Source organism: Tasmannia lanceolata, unplaced genomic scaffold, assembly GCF_043159265.1.
Source record: "Tasmannia lanceolata isolate RefF3 unplaced genomic scaffold, GAP_Taslan_0.1 ptg000020l, whole genome shotgun sequence".
Lineage (NCBI taxonomy): Eukaryota > Viridiplantae > Streptophyta > Magnoliopsida > Canellales > Winteraceae > Tasmannia > Tasmannia lanceolata.
The window spans coordinates 21,264,410-21,277,517 of record NW_027518697.1 but is presented as its reverse complement, the minus strand read 5'-3'; the positions used below and the strand labels follow the sequence as shown (position 1 = coordinate 21,277,517).

Sequence of the window (13,108 nt, the reverse complement as noted above, 5' to 3'; positions counted from 1 at the left end):
GGAAGTGATATATTCTCCCATTTTTCTTACCCGGGTGTTACGTGACTAATCGGCCGTAACACAAATAAACAAAATAAAAAGGAAGAATAGGAAAGATGATGGTTGATTCGAGACAACCGGGACCTCCTAACGGCTCTGTTCGAGAGGAGCCTTTACTCTCCTAGAAACATAGTTTCTATTTTAATGTAAATTCTCTTCTTCTTTCTTATTAAAGATAAACATGCGCTTTAAATAGAGCAATTACAGCCCACGTTTTGCGGTTACATGGATAATAGAAAAAATACGGAGAAATAATATCAGCTACGATTCCTAGTAACAATTATAACTCAAATAAAATAAAATAACTAAAAGCTTAAAAAGTAGGGATTTATTTGTGCACGCACACCGGGCCAGCCCCTCCAGCGTATTTTCTGACCAGTCTTTTAGACTCTTCTTCTCCAGTTCTCCTTGATGTTTTTCACTTGGGCCCAAGAATGTGTACGGACGCACCAGAGTTCCAAAAGAATCGAATGCTCTTTTCCTTGGAATTTTGACGCTTTCGCAAAAGAACAAAGGTGAATGCGTACGCATCACGCGCGCATAGTGATAACTCCTCTAGTCTCCTCTCTCTCTTTCGAATCCTCTGATAGTTGAAGTTTTTTTTTTTGATTGGTTTAAAATAAAAAAATTGAACTATCTCGAATCCTCTGATAGTTGAAGTTAATAGTGATTGTTAGGGTTTGTGCTTCATCTCTCTCTCTCTCTCTCTCTCTCTCTCTCTCACACACACACACACACACACACACACTTCTCACTCTCTCACTGTAAGTTATTATGCTTTTGAAAAAAAAATTGTTTTTTTTTTGGGGTCGTTTTTACATTGTTTTGGTCTTTGCCGCGGAATTTCTTGTGGGCTTATTGAATTTCAATCTGAATTTAATGTCTAGGATTTTGGAGAATTGGGTTTTTTATTTATTTTTGCTGAGAATAGTTCTAGAAGCTGGCAATATTTTCATAATTTTGTTTAAATTTCAATCTGAATTAAATGTCTAGGATTTTGGAGAAATTGGGATTTTTTTTTGTTAGAATATTTGTAGTAGCTGGCAATATTTTCATTATTTTGCGGGCTTTTACTATTCTTCATGGTTTTCTATTTTGGGTTTCTTTTAATGAATGTGATGGTCTGCTTGCCAATGATTGGTGCTTCGTATTGTTTTTTGTTTCTTAGGAGCTTTGAAGGGTGGTGATCTGGTAGTGAAATCTGGGCATAATCACAATGGTACTCCACATGGTCATGTTTTTTTGAATCAAATTCTGTTTTGTAGGTTTGGAACTCCCAAAGCCCTAGCTTTAGCTTTTGCACTTTAGTAAATGTTAATTTATATATTGAATTGTGCTATCTGATCTTTTGTTTTGTAGAAGGAGCATATTAGTGATTGTTAGGGTAAGTAGAACAAATCTTGTTTCATGACATGTAAAGGATACAATGAAAAGAGTGAACAAATTTCCCCACAAGAATTTTGTATTTTATTAAAATCAAGTGATAATGGGTGCTCTTCGATCCTAATTGCCGTCAATTACATCTTTTGAATAATAGAAAAATGCCTTTAATTATCAGTCATGCAAAATCTTGTTGGAAATTTTCAAAATGTTTTGGGTTAAATCAAAATACTTAAAGTATTTTATCAAAATAAAAGAGAAAATTAAAATAGATTTTCAAACAGGGCCGGTCGACCGGGGATTCCCGGGTGACCGCGGATTAGAATCTGGAAATGTATGTGATTTCTAGAAAGGTATGGCCGGTCGACCGCGGTTCTTTGGATCGGAAAAATTAGAAGGAACAGAAGCATGCCCGCAGGCGACCGCGGCTGTTCGAAAATCTATCTGTTGGGAGAAAATAGACATGGCTTTTTACTTCCGTTTTTCAACCTTTCTTCATGTCTTTTGCTTCCCAACAGTCATGGATGATTTTCAAACACAAGGGACATCTTGTGGATGATCCAAAATCTTTAAATCGCAAAGAGGTGCTATCAAATGGTTATTATTCAAACCAATCCAAGAGATGTTTTGAAGGGATGTTTCCCTTAATCAAAAGACATCTGTGGCTCTATAAAAAGAGCAGAAAATCTGTATTTTTAGAGCTAGTTAATTGCTGGATTTTTCTCTTATGAAATCTCCTACTTTCTTGTTTACTCTCTTGTTTTTAAAGATTGAGTTTTATGAAAACAATATACTAAAAACGGTTTTACTGCAGAAACAGTTTTAGCGAATTTCTCCAAGGCTTGTAATTCTTAAAGGGCGTTTTGGGTTTGATTCCGCTTGTGCAAAGCGTCATCAAACATTTGTAGGATCGTCCTACAAGGCTTCATTGTATCTTGGAGGCAATTCGCAGATCCCTGTTGCACACTACTGGTGGGGGCGAATATTGTCTTAAGGAAAGCGATTACGCGCCTTGAAGCATCACTAATTTTGATCTTAAATCTCCATCAGCCACAGTTCCCACCAACAAATCTAATCTATGCTCTCCACTAAAAGGAAGATCGTAGTGTCTTATATATGACTCCATCCTCAAGAGCAAAGTCGTTCAGATATTTCATGAGGTCCTATGACCGTTATGTCATCCATAGCCATAGATGCGACATGTGGAGGTCAACATCATTGAAGTTCCAACTTGTCAACAAACCGTAGGTTTGAAGTTTAGGGGTTTCTGACAAAGGGAGGACCATAGGTCGCAGCCCTTCAGCCCTTAAACGGATGGGATAACCTAGAAGTTTTCAGTGGTCATAGGTGAAGGGCCATGTTACATGGATTTTCCTAAATGTGCGAAGTACCCGTGTCGGATACGTCTTAGATTCCAATACTTCAGGATTCTCTGCGACACTTCTATATCTCTTTTATCTGTTTTTTCTGAATAATACTATCACAACTTTACAATTACCGTGTGTTTTGAATTTTTCTATCCTAATAGTAAGTTTTTTAAATGAAAAAAAAAACATTGTTTCTACTTAACCTATTAAAAATTTCCATATATTACCTGTTATAACCATATTATTATGTAAAAAAAATTAAATTTTAAAATTGATTGAAATATTTTGGCGAATCCACGAATCAATCTTTTTGAGATTTGACGAATCTGATACTTGATACCAGTGTCGTATTCTGACACTAAACCTGTACTAATGCGATATAGGCGAAGGGGATAGCCCCGAAGCCATTCTAGGACCTTGGATCCTAAAGGAGAGTGCTTGCTGATGGGATGTAGAATATAAAAGAAAGAAGAATAAACCTGAAAGTGAAACCTATGGTTTACCTTTGATCCCCACCTTCGACCTTTGCTCTTTTACTTCTCCATGCTTAGGGGCCTTTCAAACACTAATTATTGGATTAGTGAGGATTCCATAAACAGGCCTTGGGGGTGGGGGTTTTGTCTATTCCATCTTTCATTGAATGATATTTGGTTAAAAACTGCATGATTAATTCATTTGAGGTTGTAGGAGAGATTGGGGCAAAAACGAAGTCCACAATGGAACCCTTAATGTAAATCTATTCTGTAGTGCAAACCGGATCTGTGCCGTATGTGTGCTTCTGATGGCCGCAACGCTGATCGTGTGTAGCACTGGACGTGCCTTAGCAGAGGCTCTCCCCCCTCCATTTTTCTCGCTCGTTATCTCTCTCTACCCCTCTTTCGCATGTCAACAATGCTCTCTCTCTCTCCCTCCTTTTTTTTTTTGCATGCCAACAAATAAACCCATGCAATTGTGTTAGGTAGAGAATATTACTATGGTATGTTAAGGACTTGCTCAAGTTCTTATTTAAGTCGTTATTGACCCATCTTATATAATCATAGACTGAAAAAAGAGAATTAAAGTCGTTTGTAGTTTTAGGTTGACCTTAACAGATGAACTATGATAGGAAACTAAGATTGGGCATGCATTGTTGAATCCTTAACTAGCATGTCATAACAATCAAATGCCCTTTATATCGTTCTCCCTTTTCCTTCGTTTCTCTATTTTTCTTCTTTTCCATTTTGCCATGTCAGTTTCATTTCCTTTCCTTTCTACGGAAAACAAATGAACGGAGCCTAGGATTATGTGTAAACATGGGTTCTCCCGTATTAATTCATTCCCCTTGCTTGGTAGAAATTTGACCTTGTTGAAGTTGATTTGAGCTTCCACTTTTTTCTGAATCTTCTTCTACATATCTTTTGATGGGTTGGACTTGATGAATCAAGTACTTTCTTTCTCATATGATGAGGGCGGCCCTGTGCACAAGGCTCCCACCATTGCGGGGTCTGGGGAGGGCTAGATGTACTTTCTTTCTCATATCATTAAAAAAAAGCACTTTCTTTCTCTTCCTTAGCTTCGTTGCCCCCTTCAATAACGAGGGGATCTTGAAACCGGTTTGGGCAGAGGTTGCCATGCCCCTCATGTAACGACTCCCGACACACACACACACATGATTTAGCTAACAAGTGAGCTAACTCGTTGTCCGATCTGGTAATGTAAGAAAAAGAGACATCAATGTTTTTACAACTATCCTCTATTTCATCAATAAAGAATGCTAATCTCCATGGGCCTGAAATTCTTCACTCCACCCTTGAGATGGCACTCGACGAGTCACCTTCAATAACAAGAGGAGCCTAAAACTGGTTTCTGAATATCCTAACGTTGTCAAGGAGAGATCTTCCACCTCATTGGAGTTCTACCAAAACAATTAAAAACTCCCCTGACTCGTGTGAGTTAATGAAATATTCATTGCATTAATCATTGGCTCATCCAGATTAATTGCTTTTTACCAACTTGGCTGAGTTCTCATATGAATCTGATTTTTAAATGGTGTTTGTAACACATTAATTTATGCAACATGTCTTCATGGAGAAGTAGAGCAAAGAGAAAATCTTTACAATTCATAGTAACTAATCTTTTTATCTTTTAGATTAGTTTAATCAATAATACATGTTAGGAGATTCTATTTTTACTTTCACTGATTACTAATGTTGTTGCAGTTCTTTGAAGGATTTGGATATCATGGGACATCATTTGAGCACACATACAGTTGTTACCCGGTGTCTTTTATTGATAAGGTTGAAATGCCTTTCCAATTTTACCTTATTTTCATTGCTTATTTATTTTCAGTTAATGCTTTTTGGTTTTATGCATTATTTCTCTCTTCTTTGGTTTTGGCATTATAAGTACTGTAATAATTTACATTTTGATCCAATTCATGGGTTACAAATGACGCTTAGTATTTTCAAAGCTATGGGATGCCTATTACTAATAAATTCTGCATGCACTTCATGTTGAAGTTTAAGTGTTGATGGATTAACAAATCCTAATAATTCAAAAGTAGGGTAACTACTCAGAAAGGCTCATATTTCTGAGCCAATCGACTGCAACCACTCTAAAATTTTTAATTGATAAAAATCTCTTGAAATGAAAAAAAAAAAACCTTATTATCTAGTTCAACATGTCCATTATCTAGGGAAGTATGGTTTTTTTAGATGTATTTTGTTTAAAAATTGGAAGTTGGTGTTTCCATTCAAAAAAATAATAATTAGAAGTTGGTTTTAGGCAATTCATTTACATGAAAGAGGTTACTTATTCTTTAACGAATGGTTTTAAATGTAAAAGATAAATGAACATCCAAATTTGGTCAAAGAGTTATCCTTGGAATAAGCCTCATGACTTGTTTAAAATTTAATTAATAAAAAATAGAAAACGAAACATTGGCAAAATTCTAGAAAAAATTGCTGTTTTTCGAAGAACAAACCATTAATTCATGTTAATGTTGTGAGGCTTTGACAGCTGTATAAAACCGTGGTACTGTTTTTGACATGGTGATGATGGTGCCAAACTATTAATGGTATACTAGGCATGTGTTATGTATTTATATTTCAATGAATTGCGGGTGAAATGTTATGTATTATGTATAAACATTTATATGAATTGCATGTAATATGTGAAATATGATATGTACTGAATTATTTGACATGTGTGACATCACATGTCACTTGCTGTTTGCTATTGTTAAACCATTATCGATGGCTGTCTTTCTTATGTGATGGTTTCTAAGTGTGTATTTGTGCTTATTCTAGTATTTTCTAAAGTTTCATCTTAAAATTCTATCATTTACATATGTTTCCATTGGTTCCGTGATTTATAAGAATTGCACCAAAATTTCTGACCGGAACTGAAATTTAAAAGCTTGGACTCAAGTATGTCAAAAGATTGAGGCAAGCAACATGTATCGATCAACCACTAATCAACATCAAAGATCACAAGCATTCAGCTAAGGTGATCTATAACAAGCTCAAGCAAAAGAAGATTTGTCTATAGAAGACTCTCCAATGGATCAAATGATAATTCATGGAAGTTTGAGCTACCAAAAGGATACGAGATCTTTCTAAAGTTCAATGTTGCAGGCTTGTTCAATTTTTTTTTTCTATTTTTAAAGTAACAAGCCCTTAACACTCTCTCAAATTAATCAAAACCAACAAACATGCTACAAAATGCTTGGGAGTTTCTACCCCGGTTTTCTAAATTATGCTAATTCTTGAATTCATAGTAATATGAAAGAAAAAAGTGAGAGAAATATTATGTATTCTAATTATATAACAATGGAAAGAGTTGTGGCACGACCTTCAGTAGACACGTTGCCTTCCATAATCGACATTAAACTTGTCATAATCATTAGTCACCCTGTTGACTAATGATTGCATCAATCTCATCAAGAAATATTGTCGACGGCGCATGATGCCTATCAAGCTCAAATAGTACTTTCACTGACTTCTCTGAATCTCCACGCCATTTGCTGACGACTGATAACCTTGAGATATTGAAAAAGGTAGTTTTCGCTCGGTCGCAACAGCATTTGCAAGCATAGTCGTTCTTTCTCTTGACTGCCGAAAAGCAAAATACCTTTCCATGGTGTGATAGAAGACCCGTAAGCATGGTTTTAAATTTCGGTCGAAATTAGAACCGAAACCGAAAATTGCCACAGAAATTTCTTTTTCGGCTGAGGCCGAAACCGAAACCGAAATTTCAAAGCATGCCTACCTGTAAACCGAAATTTTCACCGAAATTTTCGCCGAAAAAATGGCCATATCAGATGTGGTCTTGATGTTCCCATTCTCATTGATTACCATATTTGAAGAATACACATTACGAACTGCTCTGTGATTGTTTGTTGAGGTGACCCATCTTGCTTTTTACATCCCCATTTTCTTCAAAACGTTGTATTATAAAACATCTTAAAATCCTGGAAAGACCAGCGTGTAAGAGAAGGCTCATCTCCCATTTCAGCGCTATTGTCGATGGAAAAGGAACAAAAGTAAGATATCCTGAACAACTAGCAGACTTGTTCAAGTTTCAAAATGACTCATGAACAACATAGAAGTACACATCCTCCTTTTTAAAAATCCAATAGGAAGGATCATACACATATTTGACAATAAGATCATGATACCTTTTTCAATCTAAGGGAGCATTCCCTACCGATAGTACATGGTGACAAATGATGAACTGGGACGTAATATTGTACAATCATTCGATGAATATAAGGAAGACAGCACAAGGACAAGCATTCTTCAAGGGTCGTTCCATCTCACCATGTCCTCTCTCCACTCCCTTTATGATCGCCGGGTGAAAAAAGAACAAGAAAGAAAACTTCTCGTGTTCCCTTTACTTCACTTTTCTTAGTAGGATGCGTTTGATCCGGAATAACGAGAGAGATAGGTGGCATGGGAGGTTCTGACCATATCTGCTGCTCAATATAAAATGTTGTTAATTGCTTTTGTATATGTCTGAGTATATCTTTCATTCTTTGGAACAGTGAAAGGTTTTAAACTTTTAAATTTCGGCCGAAATACCGAATTTTCCACTGAAATTTTGGATTTCGGCTGGGACTGAAATTTAAAACCGAAACCGAAATTTAAAAATTTTGGCCGAAATTATAAGATTTACACAGAAATTTCCACCGAAACCGAAATTGCCACTGAAATTTCAAACCTACACTGGAAGAATCTTCGAAACTTGTTTTGAGAAACCAATGTGCTTTTACTCACCTCATGCAATAAGGTGTCACACTTTGTATAAAACAATACCTATGGAACTAGTTATTAGGCCATGAGTTTTTTGCATTTTTTCTGGAAGGTACCCTTTTCTAGCATAAGATGTGCGACTTTCAATAGCCCTTTTTTTGAAACCCCAGTATGATGTTCCTTAGCAACAGCTGATGCATCATCACTAATCTCTAGATTCCAGCTCTTTCTGGTTCTCTATTGTTGGGGATTTTGTACAATTTTATGAACGGAGAACATGTGATTACCACTGCTTTATTTGAGCCTTTGTTATGTTGCTAAGGCGTTATATGGATTTTATTTTATTTAAGTATCAGACATGTAACTGCTCCAATTTTAAAACATTGATTCCTTTAAATCCAAGGAACAATATTATTGATGGTAGAAGTTTACACACTCCTATTAATATCTGGCTTCCTTAAAAGGAAGTTCCTAAAATATCTTTTCATCCATAGATGCAATGCAAAAATTGAATTCTCCTTTTCTTTTCTTTAACTCTTCAATATTTTTTATTCTGGTCTCTCTCTCTTACTCTGCAGCCACAACTGGAAAGTGGTGATAAAAGTATGCAATCTTCTGAATCCTACTAGTTCGTCTTATCAGCAAGGTGTCCATTGTGCTTTGTGAGTGTTTATTGATGCTGTTAAGTTTTTTTGTTTGTTTCAGTTATAATGCCTCCCTCAGCTCTTGACCGACTAGGTAAGGGAACTGGACTTTTTTCTACTGTGTTTCCCCCCTTTCTCTTGTTATATAATAGGCCGTGTTACTCTTAGGCATACTTTTTTATAAGTTTTTCAAATGGCTCTGCCTTGGATTATATTTTGTCATCAGTTGTTTCTATCTCTGCAGGCATACACTTTCCATTAAAATTGTCACTTGCAATAAAAAAAAAAAAAACCAATGCACTTTAAAATTTTAACTTCTAAGTTCTAACTAGGGTTTCAACTTGGGTCGGTTTCAACCCGATTTTGGCTCGGGTTGGGTTGGCATTTCCTTGGGTTGGGTTGGGTTGGGTTAGGGTTGGAAAAAGCCAACCCGATTTAATTTCAGGTTGGGTTAGGATTGAGGCCTTGGCAACCCAACCCAACCTCCTTCCTCTAATTTTATCTCAATTTTCTTTGGGTTATGTTTTTTTCTAGTATTTTTCTCTTTGGCACTAGGTGAACTTGAACCCGACCCTGACTCAACTCAACCCGATTTGGAAAAAAGAGGTCAGATGGGTTGGGTTAGGGTTGAGAGATTTAGAGGCGGGTTGGCTTAGGGTTGACCATCCTCGACCCCAGGCTCGGGTTGGGCTATGCTTGGCCTCAACCCGATCCAACCCGACCCAACCCGACCCGAGTTGCACCCCTACGTATAATGTCTTCAATTTCCATGTTATGATATTGTAATTTCACTCTGCAGCATCACTGCATATTGATTATCCAATGTTATTCGAACTCCGCAATGCTGCCACTGAGCGGGTTTCACATTGTGGTGTGTTGGAGTTCATTGCTGAAGAAGGCATGATCTACATGCCATACTGGGTCTGTATTGGAATTGAGTTTTTTTGCAGGACTATTTCTTATCTTGATTTTGTACATTCAGTGAAAATTTATGACCTTTTTTTTACATGACTTATATTGTTTTTCCTTCAATCGTTTTGACTCAGATGATGGAAAACATGCTTTTACAAGAGGGAGATACTGTGCGAGTGAAAAACGTCACTCTTCCTAAAGGCACATATGTGAAACTTCAGCCACACACAAAAGACTTCCTAGATATCTCCAACCCCAAAGCCATGTGAGTGTTTCTTTTGGATCACTGCTATGCCACAAATATCATTCTTGGGAATTTCTCAGCAAGTGAAAATCTCTAGATATATTAATTTATTTTTATTTTTTTAGGGTTTATATCGGTAAAAAATGATAAAAATAAAATTATTTATAAAATATATATAAATACATAAAATTTAAGAAAAAATATAAAATAAAAATAGGGAAATGATTTCAACACTCCAATGTTTGATAAAGATGCACGAAGCATCTTGTCATGTAGTGTTTAAAGTGTTGATAAGAGCTTTTTGTGAACTATAATATTCCTCAAACAGCCCTTTAAATACTACCCGACAAGGTGCTTCACGCATCTTTATGAAAACAATGGAGTACTGAAATCATTTCCCTAAAAATATCATAAAAATACCGGGATAATATCGTGATATTATCGCAATATTTTATGATAAAAATGGAAGTTTCGCTATATTTTTATTTTTTTGAGATTTTGTCGTTTTATCAAAATGTCGCAATAAAAACACAATATTTTGGAAAATATCGGAGATATTTGTGACATAGGATCACTGGTGGCAGGAAGCATACCACTATTCCAGAATGTCCCTATTTTTCTTCTTATTTCCTTATCAGTGTCTGATGCTTTTGTGACATAGGATCACTGGACTTCGCACTTCCCCTTGATTATAAAGAACCTGAAAGATCTCCACCACCTATTCCTTCAAGAAAGGCACAGGCTCAAGGTTTCCATTTTGGTCATCTTTCAAGTTTTTAAATCTTTGATTTCTTTGTTTCCATTATTATCTTGTTTTTTTGTGCTCTCAAGCCTAGTTCATGTGGTTTAATTATACGTTTTCTAATAACATCTTCTATAACGAAATTCTTAATGTTTTTTGTTTGCCTATATGTTGTAGAGTTAACTTTATTTTTCTCTCCATTTGCTGAAGATCCTTCTCTCCAATATCTATGTTTTACTCTGCATTAAGCCCCAGCTATATGAGGAAATTATCATGTTTCTTGGCATATGTGCTAGCCGTTAAATACTGGAGTGCTGGCATTTTTTTTTTAAAAAATCATTTGTATGTCATTCCTTCCCAGGCATTATTCAATTCCTTTATCCTGGATTTTGGAACTTGATTCAACTCCCTTACAATCCCTCCTTTCTTTTGACACATAATCATCTCTTTTCTTTTATTTTGGTTAGAGGGGATCCAGAACCAGAGGTTGGGCAGATATCCCAAGAGCAGATCGGTTCAAGTACTAGAGATGTCAGTCTGATTGGGTTTTCGCTTGAAGTTTCGACCATTACTATGGAAGAAGTTATGAGCGAAGAAATTCTGTTTATGTCCAGCGCAAATGCGCAGGTAGCACAAATAATGCGCCAATATGGGTATATTCCTGGAACTGGTCTAGGGAGAAATCTGCAGGGTTTAACTGAGTGGCCAGAGCTGAAGGTCGCAAATAATCTGTTTGGGTTAGGATATGAACCCACCAGAAAAGAGATCAGGGAAAGGAAGCAGTACATGCTGAAGTGGGCAGAGTTGCGTCGTCGGGGCCTAGAGCTGCCTATGGGATCGTTCAGTCTGATGGTGAATGGTAAGTATAGGAAAGCAGGAGCTGATCGCCCGTTCTATGGTTTCCCCGAGCCGTGGTTTGATGAGTCTGGGAAAGAGCTACCAGGCTTTGAAATTGTCTTCACTGATGAATTGCCAGATGAGTACTTCTATGGGCAGATTACAGCAGTTGAAAAACAGGAATCCGATTGGACTGAGAACTTAGAGTCGTAGCTTCTAGACTCCCTCTTCGAGGTTGAGGCACCGATCATTGCCATGATCGGAGAAGATGCGCACATCCTGAACCCTAAGGGCCGAATTACCCTAGCTGAGGTGCCCCTTGATAACTGGACCTCTCAGGTCATTCCTCATTTAGTTCTTCAGTATGGTCATGTTCCTCCAAAAGAGTCTAAAGTTTCTAAGTATGTGTCTGTTTCCGAGGCGAATATAAAGTCTGTTATTTCTAACAATTCTTTGGATGCAGGTACCTTATGAAGCTTAGACATTCCTGGTATAGATGATGAGTCCTCCGGTATAGATGCTGTCTATGAAGATGAGTCCGTTATAGAATATACCACAAAGTCTATATATAGTCTAGTTGAGTCGGGTGTTAATATTTCAGTTGACGATACAAACATTTCTTTTAAGCATACTGTAGAGCCTGCTGTGGGCCAATTGATCAACGATGTAATTCTTGATTCTATGAATGAAATAAATGACTCGTTTCTGTATCTTCCTGTCTTTATTTCTGCTTCTCAAATTGATAAAACTAATAACAATGATCAAAACTCCCCCTCTTATGAGGATGCCGATGAAACTCCCCCTGAGATCAAACACATGATTACTCAGGAGGAGCAGCGTCGAGCTAAGCCACTTGAAGAAGAAATTGAAACCGTCAACATAGGTGATGAAACCTTAATCCGGGAAATACGGATTGGCAAAACATTATCCCCGGAGAAGCGTGAAGAATTAATCACTTTGCTTAAGGATTACAAAGAAGTTTTTGCTTGGTCCTATGATGACATGCCGGGATTAAGCGAAGACATCGTCCAGCATCGTCTTCCCCTAATCCCAGGTGCCAAGCCCAAAAAGCAAATACTTCGAAAATTAAAACCAGAATGGGAATTGAAAGTCCATGATGAAGTCAAAAAGCTATTAGATGTGGGCTCCATTCAAGTGGTTGAATATCCAGAATGGCTGGCTAATATAGTACCGGTGCCCAAGAAGGACGGAAAAGTCAGAATGTGCGTGGATTTCAGAGATTTGAACAAGGCGAGTCCCAAGGATGACTTTCCTTTGCCGAACATGGATCTCCTGGTGGATAATACAGCTGGTCATGCTTTGTTACCCTTTATGGATGGGTTTTCCGGATATAATCAGATCAAGATGGCCCCTGAGGACATGATAAAAACTGCGTTCACCACTCCATGGGGAACATATTGCTACAGAGTGATGCCGTTTGGGCTGAAGAATGCTGGGGCAACCTATCAGAGGGCGGCTACCACCTTATTGCATGACATGATTCACAAGGAGGTCGAAGTTTACGTCGATGACATGATTGTTAAATCTAAGACTCGACCAGAGCATGCCATAGTCCTGAGGAAGGTTTTTGAAAGGATCCGAAAGTATAAGCTTCGCTTGAACCCGAGCAAGTGTGTATTCGGGGTCACTTCAGGGAAGTTGTTGGGGTTCATGGTTAGCGAAAGAGGAATCGAGGTAGATCCTCAAAAGAT

At 37.3% G+C, this 13,108-nt stretch overlaps 1 protein-coding gene across 2 annotated transcripts; it reads left to right on the top strand.

Moving 5' to 3' along the window:
* Window positions 1-370: 370 nt before the first annotated feature.
* LOC143854520 (uncharacterized) lies at window positions 371-10,884 on the top strand. Of its 2 annotated transcripts, none has more exons than XM_077364531.1 (8): window positions 371-554; window positions 1,208-1,258; window positions 4,985-5,062; window positions 8,596-8,620; window positions 8,723-8,755; window positions 9,461-9,582; window positions 9,708-9,838; window positions 10,479-10,884. In XM_077364531.1, the coding sequence occupies exons 2-8, from the start codon at window positions 1,256-1,258 to the stop codon at window positions 10,504-10,506; spliced, it is 420 nt and encodes a 139-aa protein (XP_077220646.1). In that variant the 5' UTR covers window positions 371-554; window positions 1,208-1,255; the 3' UTR covers window positions 10,507-10,884. The 2 variants fall into 2 exon arrangements, with proteins under 2 accessions (XP_077220646.1, XP_077220647.1); XM_077364532.1 differs by lacking the exon at window positions 371-554 and adding an exon at window positions 622-717.
* The last annotated feature ends 2,224 nt before the right edge of the window (window positions 10,885-13,108 follow it).